Source organism: Rissa tridactyla, chromosome 16 (genome assembly GCF_028500815.1).
Source record: "Rissa tridactyla isolate bRisTri1 chromosome 16, bRisTri1.patW.cur.20221130, whole genome shotgun sequence".
NCBI classification, from domain to species: domain Eukaryota; kingdom Metazoa; phylum Chordata; class Aves; order Charadriiformes; family Laridae; genus Rissa; species Rissa tridactyla.
Window position 1 is genome coordinate 8,970,919 of NC_071481.1, and position 13,717 is coordinate 8,984,635.

Sequence of the window (13,717 nt, forward strand, 5' to 3'; positions counted from 1 at the left end):
TTTCCTTTATGGGCGGCTGAGGCCGGCGGGCGCCGATGCGAGCACCATCCCCACTGTGCCCTTCGTACGCGCAGCCCCCAGGACCAGCAGCTGCTGGGCACAGCCTGCCTGGATCCGGCGGTGGCGCGGCAGAGCGCTGGTGTGCGTCACCCCACTGCCGCGGCCCCAACCCGCATCCATGGGGCGCATCCCCTGCGCACAGCTCCTGATGGGGGAGAGCTGACCCGCCCTCCAGGCTTGCTGCTTTTACCTCGAAGCCACAACGGTTGGCCCCGTGTGTTGGTCAATAAATGACTATTTTTCTTTCTTTTTAAAGGTAAATATTGCCCCGGAGAGGGGGGAAGCTGAAAGCGAAGCATCCCGTCCCATCCCCTCGTGATGCTCCGAGGCCAGTAGGATACAGCTTTCTTGCTCGGCTTTGCATCCCGAGTTGGAAAGGTTGCGGCTGGCTATTCAGCACGCCCCTGGATTAAATGGTGGGACACAAATAGCTGACCCACCCCGGCCCCACCTGCCCCTTCAAAGTCCTGCCTGGGCTTATAGGAAATGAATGCCGCTGACCCTTGTTCCCTCCTCTCAGGGAGCCTCTCCCTGCCCCTTTCCCATACTCAACTCTCTTTTCCGGCTGCGGATAACCCTCCCCATGTCGTGCCCCCACCGAGTGGGGCTGGGGCTGTGGGGCCAGCACGGGGTGTGCAGACCCGTGTGGGGCTGCGGGGACTGAGCCTGCCGGTCTTTGGGTAGCAGGGAGCAGGAGCTCCTAAGCGTGCTGATAAGAGTTTAATTATCGATGCAAAAGGCGTTGTTGGACGGGGGGGAGCCTTGCTGTGAATCTTGGGAGGCCTTTGAAGTTGTGATGGAGAGGAGCTGAAGCCCAAGGGAACAGGGCTGCTCCCACTGACCCTTCCTCCCCACGCCTCAGCTACAAAGTCCCTGCCTGGGAGGGAGATGGCGGAGTAATTAGAGTGAGGACTGCAGTGGGTTAACAATTAGTGAGGGAGCTCAGACCCCTCTTTTGTCCCCCACTGCTCTTCTAGACGATGGGGCTCAGGGCATCCCCCACCTCACACCCCAGGGTGGGCTGAGGGAGTCCACAGCCTCCCCTGGGCTGGGCAGCCGTGGCTCCCACGGCACCATTCCTGAGCCCAGGACGCCTGGATGTGGGACCCCATGGTGCCGTCACCTCCGTTTGTAGGGATGTTATACACCTCTGCAGGAGATGCAGCCACCAGCTCAAGTTTTGGGAAGGGTTTCTGATCGCTCACTCTTTATAGATATAGATATCGAGATCGATATCGATATCAATATAGATATAGTAGATATAGTAGATATGGATATGGATATAGATATAGATATAGATATAGATATAGATATAGTAGATATAGTAGATATAGATATGGATATAGATATAGATATAGATATAGTAGATATAGGAGATAGAGATAGAGATAGAGATAGAGATAGAGATAGAGATAAAGATATATGGCAAGAGACATATGGACCCAGGCAAAATGCACATCCTCTGGATTAGCATCCCTGCCTCGTCTTCTTCACTCATCCTGAGCGGTGCTTAGAATTTGGTAGATATGGGTACGGATACAGTTATGGATACGGATATAGATACAGATATATAGACATAAAAATAAAGACGTAGATATAAATAAATTAAACATATACACATACATACACTTAGTCTTTGACGCCTGCATAATCTGCATCTATGAGATTGCAATGTGCACTACTCACGCAAGATTACGTGATGCAACTTTATAAAGGAGCAAGCGGGTCCGCCTTGTGCAAGACTCCGTCTCAAGAGCCCAGCTGGCGCTGGGGAAGCGACCTGCTTGCTCCTAGGTGCTTCCATTTGAACGGGCAATCAGGCTTGACAGCTTTTCCACCAGTGCAAGTATTTCCCCTGACACCTCCTGGTGTTTTGGCTCAATACGCTGAGCCAAGGCCAAGGCACAGAATAGGGGAAATACAAAATGGTGCTCAGGAAAACAAAATGGAGCTCGCAGTTTGAGACTGATACGTGCAGACAGTCCATAACATCAAACAGAATTGCCCAGCTGTAGGAGAGAGGTCTCCCAAACCGGCACGTTTTATGAGAAACGTTTCAGTTGAAAGGGGTTCTTTGTGGCGGTCCTGCCCACCCTCCAGCATCAAGGGCAGGCTCTTTCTGAACGTTGCCCCAGGAGGAGTTACGCAGCCGTGAGATCACCTGCAAGGGGTTGGACGGGGAAACTGTCGCATGCAATACGGCAGTTTCCCTTCGGTGTTGGTCCGTAGCCTTTCCCTGACATGGACGGTTCGGTTTCAGGAGAGTATTGGTCTCCCCATATCTGAGCACAGCACGTCATTGTGCTTCTAGGTGGATACTCATCTCCACAGACGTGTGCTGTACCATGAATTAACGCAAGAGGTCTTGGACATGCAATGCCTTTATATTTGTGCAATGCCCACTGCAATGGGCTTAATGCGTCAGACTCCTATGCGCTTGGCTAAGGAATAAAAGAAATAACTTAGCCCTATTCCTACAAAGACGCACAAGCAACCTGCTCCACGGGCATGTTGCAGGGAATGCAAACTTGTCTACTTATTTGTGCACCAAAGCACCCGCAAGGAGACTGCTCCTTTGTCTACATGCGGTTGGGTGACAACCATATGGTCCATACGATGGGATGGGGCGTAGCAAGCTGGTTGCAGGTCCCACACACCGCTGTGCAGGCAAGCCTGGAGTGCGTCCCACCGTGCCTGCTCCTATCTCAGCGTGGTTCCCCACAGTGTGGTGCTCCAGCTGGACCCCAGTCTGTGCAGGCTTCTTGTGCTGCCTGGGGAGCAGCGAGAGGCAGCCGCATCCATCACTGAGCATCTCGGCGTGGGAAAGAAGGTGCAGAGACCGCGGCGGGGGGGGAGAGAGGGTCTGCGAAAGTGGTCCCCTCCCCGCAGCCTGCCCGCTGAGGGTCACTGGGACCGCGGTCCTGCACTGTGAGCAGGGAAACTCCCGAGCCCAGGCTCCTGCTGGGTGAATTACCCGGGGAAAATAGGCAGAAAATCTTCAGATTAACAATAACAAATAAAAATGGATTTGAGATCTCCAAGGTAATTACTCCGTGCTGAGGGCAAGGGGCCTCTTTAGCAGTGGGAGCAGCGTCGTGCAGGGAGTGGAGGGGCTTGGCCTGCTGTTGGGCCAATGGAGTCACACAAGAAACCCTGGAAATTCTTTCAAATTGTTCTGCTAACATTAATAAATGCCTCAAAAGCTCCTAATCTGCTCTGTCAGGAGCATGACGTCGGGGCGTTTCACAGCCAGCTCACGTCTCTGCGCCTCTCTCCCCCCGCTCTCCTTCCCAGCCTGGTAACAGTAAATGAAAGTGGCACCCGCTCCTGCGGCTGTGGGGACCAGCATCACACCGAGCCCAGCCTCTGCCAGGGCTGGAGCCACTGTCCTCATGTGCCCCGTCCGTGCCGTGCCCACCATCCCTCCAGAGCCCGGGGGCCAGCCGAGACCTGGAGCCGCAGCAGGGACGTTGGCCCCAGGTTGCCTCGAGGTCCAGTTTAACGCACTGCTCGGGAGTGAGGAAAAGCAGACAGCGCGGACGCAGCGTCCCGTGTGGGCTTGAGCTTACAGGGTGTCTGCAGGACGGAGTGCTGGGGAGCGCTGGGGGCACTGGAAGTCCCTGGGGGAGCCCGGTGCTGACGAGGGGTGACGAGGCATGGGCGCACTGGTGTCGGAGCCCACTGCGCTCACTCCCAAGGGTCAGGGCACCTTGCTGGCACCCTCTCCTGAGCCTTCATCCCTGTGGATCTGCGCTCTGGAGCTGGGGCTTGAGCTTCTTCCCCAGGTGCTGAGCAAGTTGGGGGTTATCAGGTAGATGCAAGGCTTTCCTCCGCCTGATGCTGCGGGCGCTGGCGGTGGGGCTCCTGGGCAGCAGATGACACTCAGGGGCAGCTCACCCTGTGCATGCAGCAATGCCGTGGCATCCCGCTTTCTCCTCCCTGCTGACACTGCACAGGTTTCCACGGGAAGCTCCTGAGCACGTTAAAAGGCATCCTCCCCTCTCCCCCCACAGAAGCCGTTCCCCTCTCCTTGCAGATTTGCCCGCGTCTCCTCGTTAAGCTGGGCTTCCAGTGGTGGCAGGGCTTTTGAATAGTTCGCTTTGATGGGCCTCCTCATGTAGCCTGTCCCCCATGCTCTGGCCTCTCCAGTGGGGTGTCAGCCAGGACCATGGGGGGGTCACTTTGTGCTGGAGCCAGGCACCGTGGTGCGTAATTAGAGTGGCTGCTGGAGTGCAGGCTTCAAACCAATGATGCTGGGAGGGATGTGAGCGTAAAAGGCTCAGAAGAGCCTCCGGAAGAGAAGTGTCCAAGCAAGGAACGATGCTCTGGTTGCCTCAGTGTTGGCCCAGGGTGGGACTGGTGGACAAGGTGATGCTTGCAGTTTGTTTCCCCAGCTCCCCCTTGCTTTACGTCCCCTCTGATCTGCTCTGCATCCCCTCCAACCTGCTGTTTGCAGCCCCCTTGCCTCCAAAAGGACACGTTGCTCCTATTCCTATGGCTGGTACAGCCCCACCTCAACTCTACCCTGACCCCACAGCTCTGGGGAGCATCGTTTGCTGCCATCCCCTCACTCCATATCTGCATCAGCCGCAGGCAGGCAGGTCCCTGGCAGCAGCCCCATGGATCGATGGGCACAGGGGACAATCAAGTAAGTGGGGTGAGAGGAGGGATTGCTGTTGGCGGTTCGGTTCCCCACCCCTCGGGGAGGGGGAGCAAGCTTTCTAATGCAGCGTTTTGCTCCTGTGTTTTTCAGTGAACTTGCTAGACACATCGACAATCCTGGGGGACTGGGGCTGGATGACTTATCCCTCGCACGGGGTAAGTATGAACTGTTGGTACGTGGGGGACCCCAGTGGCACGGGTCACCACAGGTCCCCATGGGCAGGGTGGGTGGACATCTCAGGCCCAGGCTTGTGCCTTGATCAGTGCTGACGGGGAAAAGAGACCCTCTCTGTTTGGAAAATGACAGCCTGAAAGACTAGCAGTGGGATGCGGCTGGTTTGGAAATGCCATTTAACTGCTCCTTTCCCCTGGTAGGGACCAGGTTGTCACCAGGTCCTGAGCTTTGAGGGAACTCAAGAACTGGGTCACCCGTGGGCTGAGAAGCATTTTGTTCCTTGTTCCACCAGGGGACCATCTGGAGGAACATCCCAAAATGGCTGGAAAGCTCTCAACCTCCTGTGATCAGAGGAGTTTCTGTGGGAACTGGGCAAGGGGGGCAAGGGGGAATCCCTGCGGATGGTCTTTTACGAGGGATGGGGTTGTAAACGCACAGCCCTGCGGTACGTGTGGGAGGGATGTAGGGGTTGTGACCCCCATGCGAGTCTGACATCTCTGCTGGCTGGATCCTCTTGGCACGCTCCCTTCACTTGCATTTCCAAGGCCAGTTTTTCCTGCTGCAGCAGCTTTCTGGAAATTGTCAGTTTCCGATAGCGGCGGTGACCTGGCTGTAAAGATTTTGCTCATTCGTTCAGCGAACGGAAACAATCCCATAAATACACACAGGACCAACTGCGGGGCACAGTGGGACTTGCTACATGCAGGAGATGTGCAAAATCGGGGTGCCCACCTGGCTTTTGCTGCTGTGTTGATTTTTCATGTCCACTCTTTTTCATCCCCTCTCTGAACTAAACGGTCCTAATCTTTTCAATTCTGCCTCCTACAGAAGTCTTCCCAGGCCTCTAATCGTTTTCATTGATCTGTTGCTTGAGACTTTTGGTCCCCGCGCTGTTTGAGCGGGAGTGATCAGAACGGTGAATTTGTAATAATAACAATGATCAGATTTATATCAGACATTACCATATATGTAAATATATTAAATCATTAACTCAGCTCTAATTTTAGCAGTTAGCTGCTGCAATGATGACTATCCTGGAATGTAATAGATTCAGGGGTACAAGGTCAGAGGGGGCTGCAGAGCTAATGTGATGTGATGTCCTGCATAGATAGAGGCCTTGAGACCTGTCAATTCACCTGCATCTCAGAAAAGCCCAGCTTTTGGAAAAAAAACATTCTTGACAACAAAATTGCCAGCGGTGGTAAATCCTCCAGGTCCCGTAGCGATGTTGTTAACAGGCGGCTGGTAAAAGCCCGTTGCTGCGTGGTTTTGCCTGGCTTCCGTTTCCAGCCACCGGACCCTCTTCTGCCATTGCCTGGGTGAGGGAGATGTCCTCCTCTTTGTGGTCGTGCACAGGCTGCCCTTAGTTATGTGGATCCCTGTCCTGTCACCCTGCTGCTGCCACCTCATCCCGGCCCTGCTGCCAAGTCCTGGCATCCTGGAGGGGCCCGATGCATGTTCAGGGGGTCAGGGACCAGGGCTTCCTCTGCTCCCCTGGGAGGGAGGATGTTTCTGGGATGTTTCTGGGAGCGACGGCTGTTTTCCTTTGTCCACTTCCACTGCTCTGCTCCTCACCACATCCTAAGCAATTCCTCCCCATAGTCAGACCCTGCACTGCTCACATGCTGCCCTTCCTCTGGATAACCCTCCTTCTTCTGGATTCTCCACCATGAGTCCAGCTCTCCCGACACCTGTGTGATCACATCCCCAGGCCCATTGCCTGGCTGTCAGACACACAGATGGGATCCATCACATCACCTAGATGGCTTGGATGAAGGTGAATCCACCTGAGCTGGCTGTTCTGGGGACACATGGGCATGGCTGGGCAGGACCTTGCACTCCCACAGCAGACAAGGGACTGAGCCTACAGGTGCCTCTTTCTCACCACATCAGGGAGTTCCATGACCAGCTAAGGTGCTGTATAGTACATCTGCAAATCCAGGGGAAGAATCCTGGGCCCTGACCCGTTAGGGCTGTCAGGTGTAGTGCCTTAGGTGGCCACAGGGTGTTGGAGCTGGCTTTCAGGGCAGTCCCTGCTCTGCTGCTCTCTTGCACTGCAGCAGATGCCCAGCAGCCCTTCACCAAGAACCCAGCAGCTCCTGAATCCAAATATATGTCTGAAGTCTCCACTTTATTGGTGGTGTTTATTAAGAATAGTTAATACTGGATGACAAAAAAATAAAAATACTTCTATAATGCCTAACGCCAAAGCCACCTCTTGGACATCTTATGATGCTGTGTCCTCCTACAAGTCTTAGGTAAGTCATGGGGTAACACCACTCTTTGCTTACCCTGTGCTTTTGCCCAACTCATGGCCTTGTTACCAAGAGGACAACCGTGCAGCTGGGTGCAAACTGGCTTGGACACCTTCAAGGAGGGTGCCTGGGTTCTAACATGACTTCGTCGCGCAAAGAGCTTTGCATATCTTTTTCCAGCTGGATGTTTCGATGACGCCTCTGAACAGTTTTCTGGACCGTGGTTCTTCCTCCGTGGGCCATTGCATTGCTTCATCCTGAAAAAGCATCTCATCCCTTTACCCTCCCACCAGTTCTTCAGCTGCCTTTGGGTAGTGAACTGGAGGTGTGATGGGGTGCTGGTGTCTCAGAGGAGCTGCTGTGAGACACTTACTCCAAGTGCCAATGATTTGGCTGCAGGGTTCAGATCCAGGTAGGAGAGAGGCTGGGTGACTCACAGGCTTCGTAGCTCGGGTCCACATGGCTCCAAGCCTTGTGTGATCTCTGCTCTGGGAAAGGGACTGCGTTTGCTGGTCACCCTCTCAGGAGTACTGCTGGTGTCCTTGGGACTGTCCCTGCCCACTGCGACACACTGCAACTCCGGTAGCCCCGGGCTGGGTAGAGCCCAGTTGCTGGTGTACTGTTAAGCCAGATTTCATTTGGGGTCCCTTATTTTTGCTGCCATTTCCTTGATTCAGATAATCCTGCTGGAAAAAAGGTGGCAGCACACCCTCTGTGCTGTCCTCCCTTGCTGCCTGCTGGCTGTCCTGCCTGAGCCGGAGGATGCAGGATTTCCCTGCGGTGTCTCTGCTCCATCCACGGACAGACACATCTGTCACAGCATCCTCCTGCCCAGGAATGGCGTTGCTGACCCTGGCTCCCCAGCTGAAGTCACACTTTGAAGCCCTGTGTGAGCCCAGGGCCACCACAGGTGTGACAGTGGGGAGGTGAGTAGCTGTGGCTGGGTCTTTGCATGGCACAGAGCCCCAGTCCCCAGCCTGAGGAGCCTAAGAAGGGGACTTGTGCCCACTAGCTCAGTCCTTAGTGCCCTACAGCTTGGTTTTCCAGCACCTGCAGGTCCTGTCCCACCTCTCGGGGGCTCCTGGGGGTGCCAGAGGAAAGGCGGCAGCCTCAGAGGTCTCCTCTTATGGACTGGGAAACCTAAGAGCTGCCCGCGCAGCCAGGGAAACAGTCCAAACCATCAGCAGTGCAAATCTGGAAGGGTACCACTTGCAAAGTCCCGATGTTTTCATCACACCTGTGGGCAAGGTGAACTTGCCTCACAGGATAGTTTTTTGACTCTCTGGGTTTGCTGTGGCCAGCAAGAGCAGAGGCGCAGGAGGCCAGGAGCAAGGAGCACAGAGGGGGTCAGCAGCGCCATTGTCCCTGGGGAGTGTCAAGCCGTCAGGGAGGCATGCATGGCCTGTTTTGACATTTCCTCTTGCCAGACAATTAACTGAGGGGTAATTGCCTGTAATTGCTGCTCAGGGGTTTAATTGCGTCCCCCCCCTCACCTCCACCCCGGAGACACGTGCAGGAAGCGGAAGGGTCACCAGGAGCATCCCTGTCCCGCAGGCTGCGGCTCCTCTCAATTATAACATCAAAGGGCTCCCAGGAGCTTTGCAGCTCACTCCATCTCCAGAACAATTCCCTTTGCATTGAAAATTAAACTCTTATCAGTGCCGTCAAAGAGGCTGCCCGTTCCCCTTCTGTGCCTCCGGTTTCCCAGCTCTCCCCAGCACAACGCCCCAGTGCCCCAGTGCCCTTCTCTCCCCTCTCCTTGCCTGGCACGTGACCTATTGGATCAGAGGGGGCCTGATCGGCCCCTTTGCAAATTGCTTTTCTACTGACTAATTAAAACGCTGATGAGATAAGTCAACATATTATTAATAATTATTGTATCGTCTACTTTGATTTACAAAGTCAAACAGGAAATGATTTTGTTCAGACACAGGGTATCTGAGGAGCTTGAATGATGCCTCGCAAAAGCTAATTATAATGGGAGCACCTTGAGTGCCGGAGAAAGGCCCCCCCCATGCTGCCCATGCCCTCCCTCCCTGCCCCCCACCAGCGCCTCCGCCGTCCGGCCCCACAGCATCCCCCACCCGGGGCTGGGGTCAACCCAGAGAGCTGGTGGGCGTCTGCCACCCAGGCAGCCGCCCCAATACCTGGCATGTTCCACGTTGCCTTTGCTGGTGGGAACACCAAGAAAGATCTTCAGAGGTGGTTTGCGCCTCCCCATCTCTGCCCTTCCACTCCTGGGGAAGGGACATACCCTGGGGGCCCTGGGCACGATTAGCCAAGAGTGCTCTCCCCTCATTCTGCAGCAGCTCAGAGAGAAAACTGGCAGAAAGGCACCAGATTTGCTTAAACCACCGGCTAAGAGCACAGACAACACATTTCTGCCCGTAGGACAGTCTCCCAGCAGTGTTTGCCCGTCAGAGGCGGGGGTTTCATGCCGGTGTGCAGTCCTGCCATAAACATCTCAGGACTGAACTGTTTGCGGAGCAAAGCCCACACAGCAGGGGACTTGTTTTGCCTGGCTCTGGTCCTGCGGCCAACAGCCAGCTCATGGCTTGGGTGAAGCCTGTCTGACACGCCAGCGCTGTTACAGGGCTGGGTCTCTCTTTGCCCCAACCCCAGTCTGCAAAAAACCTCTTGCCGGTCCGAGCCGTGCTGCGGGTTTGCCGTTTCAACCCCCTTCAGGGTCACGTCTTTCTCCTCGGAGCACCAACAGGTATTGGGGCTCTCCCACATGCCCAGGCCATGTCTTCTGCCCTCTGTCTCTTGTGCCATTCCTTGGGTTTCTCTTCCAATCCGATCCTCTGCCTGGATACAGAAATACCAGCAACTTACAGGGCAAGCTGCATTGAAACTCATTTTCTTTGAAAAAAAAAAAAAAAAAAAGATGAGTAGGAATGGAGCATTGGAAAATAAAGATTTAGACTAGTAATTGAGATAAAAGCTCACCTCCCAGTGCTTGTTCAGTAAATGCTGGGTTATTGCTAATTCCCCAGATGCTGGTCACTACCAGGAGTTAATCACCTGCAGTGAAGCTCATGGTAGTTAACTGCCTGACAAATCCCTCCTTAGCCACAGCAGTGACTGATTTCATGGGGATTATCTCCATTAACGCCTCCCATCTAATGATTTATAGCTGCAATAACGTCCTTCTCTTCCCCCCCCACCTCACCCAGTGACAGTGGTGTGAGGGACCTGGCAGCTCCTCGGGAGGTGCTGTAGCTTAGTGCTTGCTCTCGGGAGGAAGGAAAGTGCTGGATGTCCCAGTGGCAGCAAAAGCTTTGCTGTACCAGGCGGACCTGGCATCCCTCCTGGAAGCTGTTCCAGGGCTGGCGTGACCCCATCCCTTGGCTCCCTCCATGGCCATGGCAAGGGTGGTGGGAGGCTGAGCTGCTGCTGCAGGAGGACGTGGTCTCTCCTTGCGTGTTCACCCCCTCTGCTCCTCCTCCTCCTCCTCCCCACTCTGCTGCGCCGCACAGGCCCTGGGAGACTTCTAAGACCTCGTTTAGCTGCCCAGATATCTGGCGTTCACATCTTTCGCCTTTCGTAATCTGGCAAATTTTTTTATAACTGGTGTTGACTTTAATTTAAACTATTAGGCAAGCCCCTGAATACAGATGTAATCATGTTCCCCCCCCGCCAGTGTGCGCTCACCACGTTAATTATGATGTCCTCATTTCCGTCTCGCTGGGGGATCTTATCGCAGTGACGGGGGCTGGGCTGAGCTTCGTTTAATAAAAGCCACTTCGAGCCGTCAGCCGAGAGCGGGCGATGCTGGGAGGCAGGGTGCGTGCGCCCTGCCTGCGCTCTTGAACTGATGGTACCCAGCGTCGGAGACTCCTCTCCCTGGCCGTAAAAGCCTGTAATTAAAGCGAAACAGAAAAACCCTTCGGGTCATGGGGATTCCTGAAGCAGGTCCCTCCATCCCAACTGCCCGGTAGGTCCTGGGATCTGGCAGAGCTCGTGGGACCCGTGTTGCCTTGTGACACGCTGGGAAGATGCACCTGTGGCATCTGAGCCACGTGGCCTGCCTTCCCTCCCTGCATTTCCAGTGATGGCGGAGCACTTGCCCTGTAGGCGAGTGGTGCGGGTGTGGTGTTTTGGGCTAGTCTCAGACTGGGATCCCAGGGCACTGCGTACGACCTGACAGTCCAGCCGCTGCGCAAAAAAAAGCACCGAGTCTGAAAGTGTGACGCTGCAAATGCAAACCCTCCAAGTTCTCCCCTGCGGCTGACGGTGACCATTGCCAGTGTTCGGAGATGGGCATTTAGCTCTCTGCCAGCGGTGAGGACACTGCCAGCTCTGGCAGTGCCACAGGGGTGTGGGGACACCGTGAGCACTGTCTCCTCTGCCAGATTTGGGAGTGAAGGGAATGCCTGGAGACCCAAAGAAAGCATACTAGCTGGAGGCCGAGGCATTTTGGTGCACACAATAACCTCATGTTTCCCCTGCCAGACAGCCCTGCAGAGCCCCGAGCCCCACAGGCACAGGAGCATCCCTGCCCACCACCCGCAGCCCTGCCCCTGCCCCGCGTCTCCTCCCGCGCACGGCTCTGCCTCACTCCCCCCCCAGGGAACTCAGCAGGGAAAAGACAGGGAACAGCTGTTGTGTTAATTTGTGCTCGATTAATTTCGGCAACGGCTTCCACACCCTCCGCAGCACCGCGGAGCTTGCACAGGTTGGCGCAGGAGTGGGGAGCTGGCTGGCTCCCACCCCGGTGCAGGGGTGTGCAGGGAGCTGTGCGCACACTTCGGGGCACCCCTGCACCCCTCGGCCGAGCGGCAGGAGTGTATCCTGGCTGTCACAGCGCTTCCTACGGGCTCCTCTCTGTGGTTGGGGAAGTTGAGGCAAAATAAGAGGGGTGCTGCCGCTCACCCCTCCATCAAAGCACACAGGTAACCTGGCACCTTTCCATGTCATCTACCAGAGTGCTGGGGTGAAGAGCAGGTCTTCAGGGATCCTAGGACAAACCTGGGCATTTCTGGAATTCAGAAGACTTTTTTTTTTTTTTTTTAAAGGAACCAGAAATATTTTCTCTCCTGGCAGTGGCTTGACTTTCACACCCTTTGCTAATTCCCCTCTGAATGAGCTTTCGTTGAAGTTTGCACCCGGAGCTGATGCCTTCTCCAGGTTGCTTTAAGCTCTTTAGGAGTGAGAAGCAGAGTTTTCGCCTAAATGCAAGATGCTGGGGGAGTTTTGAAGATGTACATCATTGAAATGACTGCTCTGATCACCCTAGCACTAGCAGAAGGCACAGCAAAACCTCCTCCCCAGGAGCTGCAGGTCAAGGAGGTTAAATGAGGAAGGACTTTCCCATCTGAGAGGGGAGAAGGGAGCGGGCTGTCCTGTCACTGATAATATCTTTCCAATATCTCTTACACTCTGGAGATGTGATGCCATCCCCTAGCCACGTCCTGTCCCTGCAGTGCTGGCAGCCACATAGTGAGGCTGTTGGGTGCCTGTCCCGGCAGATCTGCATCCTTGCCAGCTCCCACAGTCACGGGGGTGATGTCTTCAGGCTCATCCCCTCTGAGCTGAGCATCAGGCTCCTTCTCTCTGGGCTGCTGTTGGTTTTGGGTCCGCAATGAACCCTGGGTCACCACTTGCATAAGAAAACACCATTTTTGGCAACCCGAGGAAGGTGCAGGTGGGGGGTGCTTTGGTAGGCAGAGCAGCAAGTGGTGCAGGGGTGCCAGTACCTTCCCCAGCTTCTGCGTGGCTGCATCTGGGGCTGCCCCTCACAGCTGGACGAGGGCATGGTGGTGGGACTCAGGCATCTTCAAAGCCTGTTGCTAAGTCCAGGGAGAAGTCAGAAGGTTTTAAGTCCTCCTCTGCTCCTCTTCCTCCTCCTCCTTCTCCCATACGAAGAATTCAGGGGTCCCAGACCCGTGCATGGGAGATGTGATCAGGGTGCCTGGTTTGGACAGGAATGTGAGATGAAGAGGTGGTGGGAAGCCCCCAGAGAAGGAAAGGTTCATGTGTCCTGGTGAGGTGGGTCTGGAGAGGGAGATGTGTGAGGCAAGAGTGAGCCCCCAAGAAGCATCCTGTAGCCCCCACCAACTAAGGTCAACTTGTCCCTCAGCTATGGAGCTCACTTGTATCCGAAATCTCACTACTTCTCACTTCCAATCAGTCAAAACTACTTAACATCCATCCCTTGGATGATCCAAATGTCCCTGTTCCTCTGAACTCACCCAGACCACCCCTCCATTGCAATCCTGCTTGCTGCAACCTGCTTTTGCCCAATATCTCCTCCCCAGGCTCACCCTGCTGCCACTGAATTTTAACCCCAGACCTGTCAACCTGTAAGAGGGGCTTACCCAGGCGGGGTTCCCAGAGCCAGCCCCCAGCCCAGCCTCTCAGCTGGGCTGAGCACGGTGGGCTCACACCGAGGAATCACACTGACCTCACCTTGCCTGGGAAGAAGGGGGCTCTGAGCCCTCGCGGACCCCTGTTTCTTGCTGGAAGTTCTCTGTTCACTGCATGCTTCCCCTTCACCCCGTGGTATGCACTCTGAAGCTCATTGTCCAGCTGGAAAGCAGCCTCTTCAGCTTGTGCATGGAGA

At 55.0% G+C, this 13,717-nt stretch overlaps 1 protein-coding gene across 1 annotated transcript in view; it reads left to right on the plus strand.

The window, feature by feature from the left end:
* EPHA8 (EPH receptor A8) overlaps positions 1–13,717 on the plus strand; it is a 51,250-nt gene that overhangs the window by 8,013 nt on the left and 29,520 nt on the right. The window contains exon 2 of the mRNA XM_054222287.1: positions 4,814–4,878. Coding sequence (XP_054078262.1) covers positions 4,814–4,878 — 65 coding nt within the window. The remainder of the gene's footprint in view (positions 1–4,813; positions 4,879–13,717) is intronic.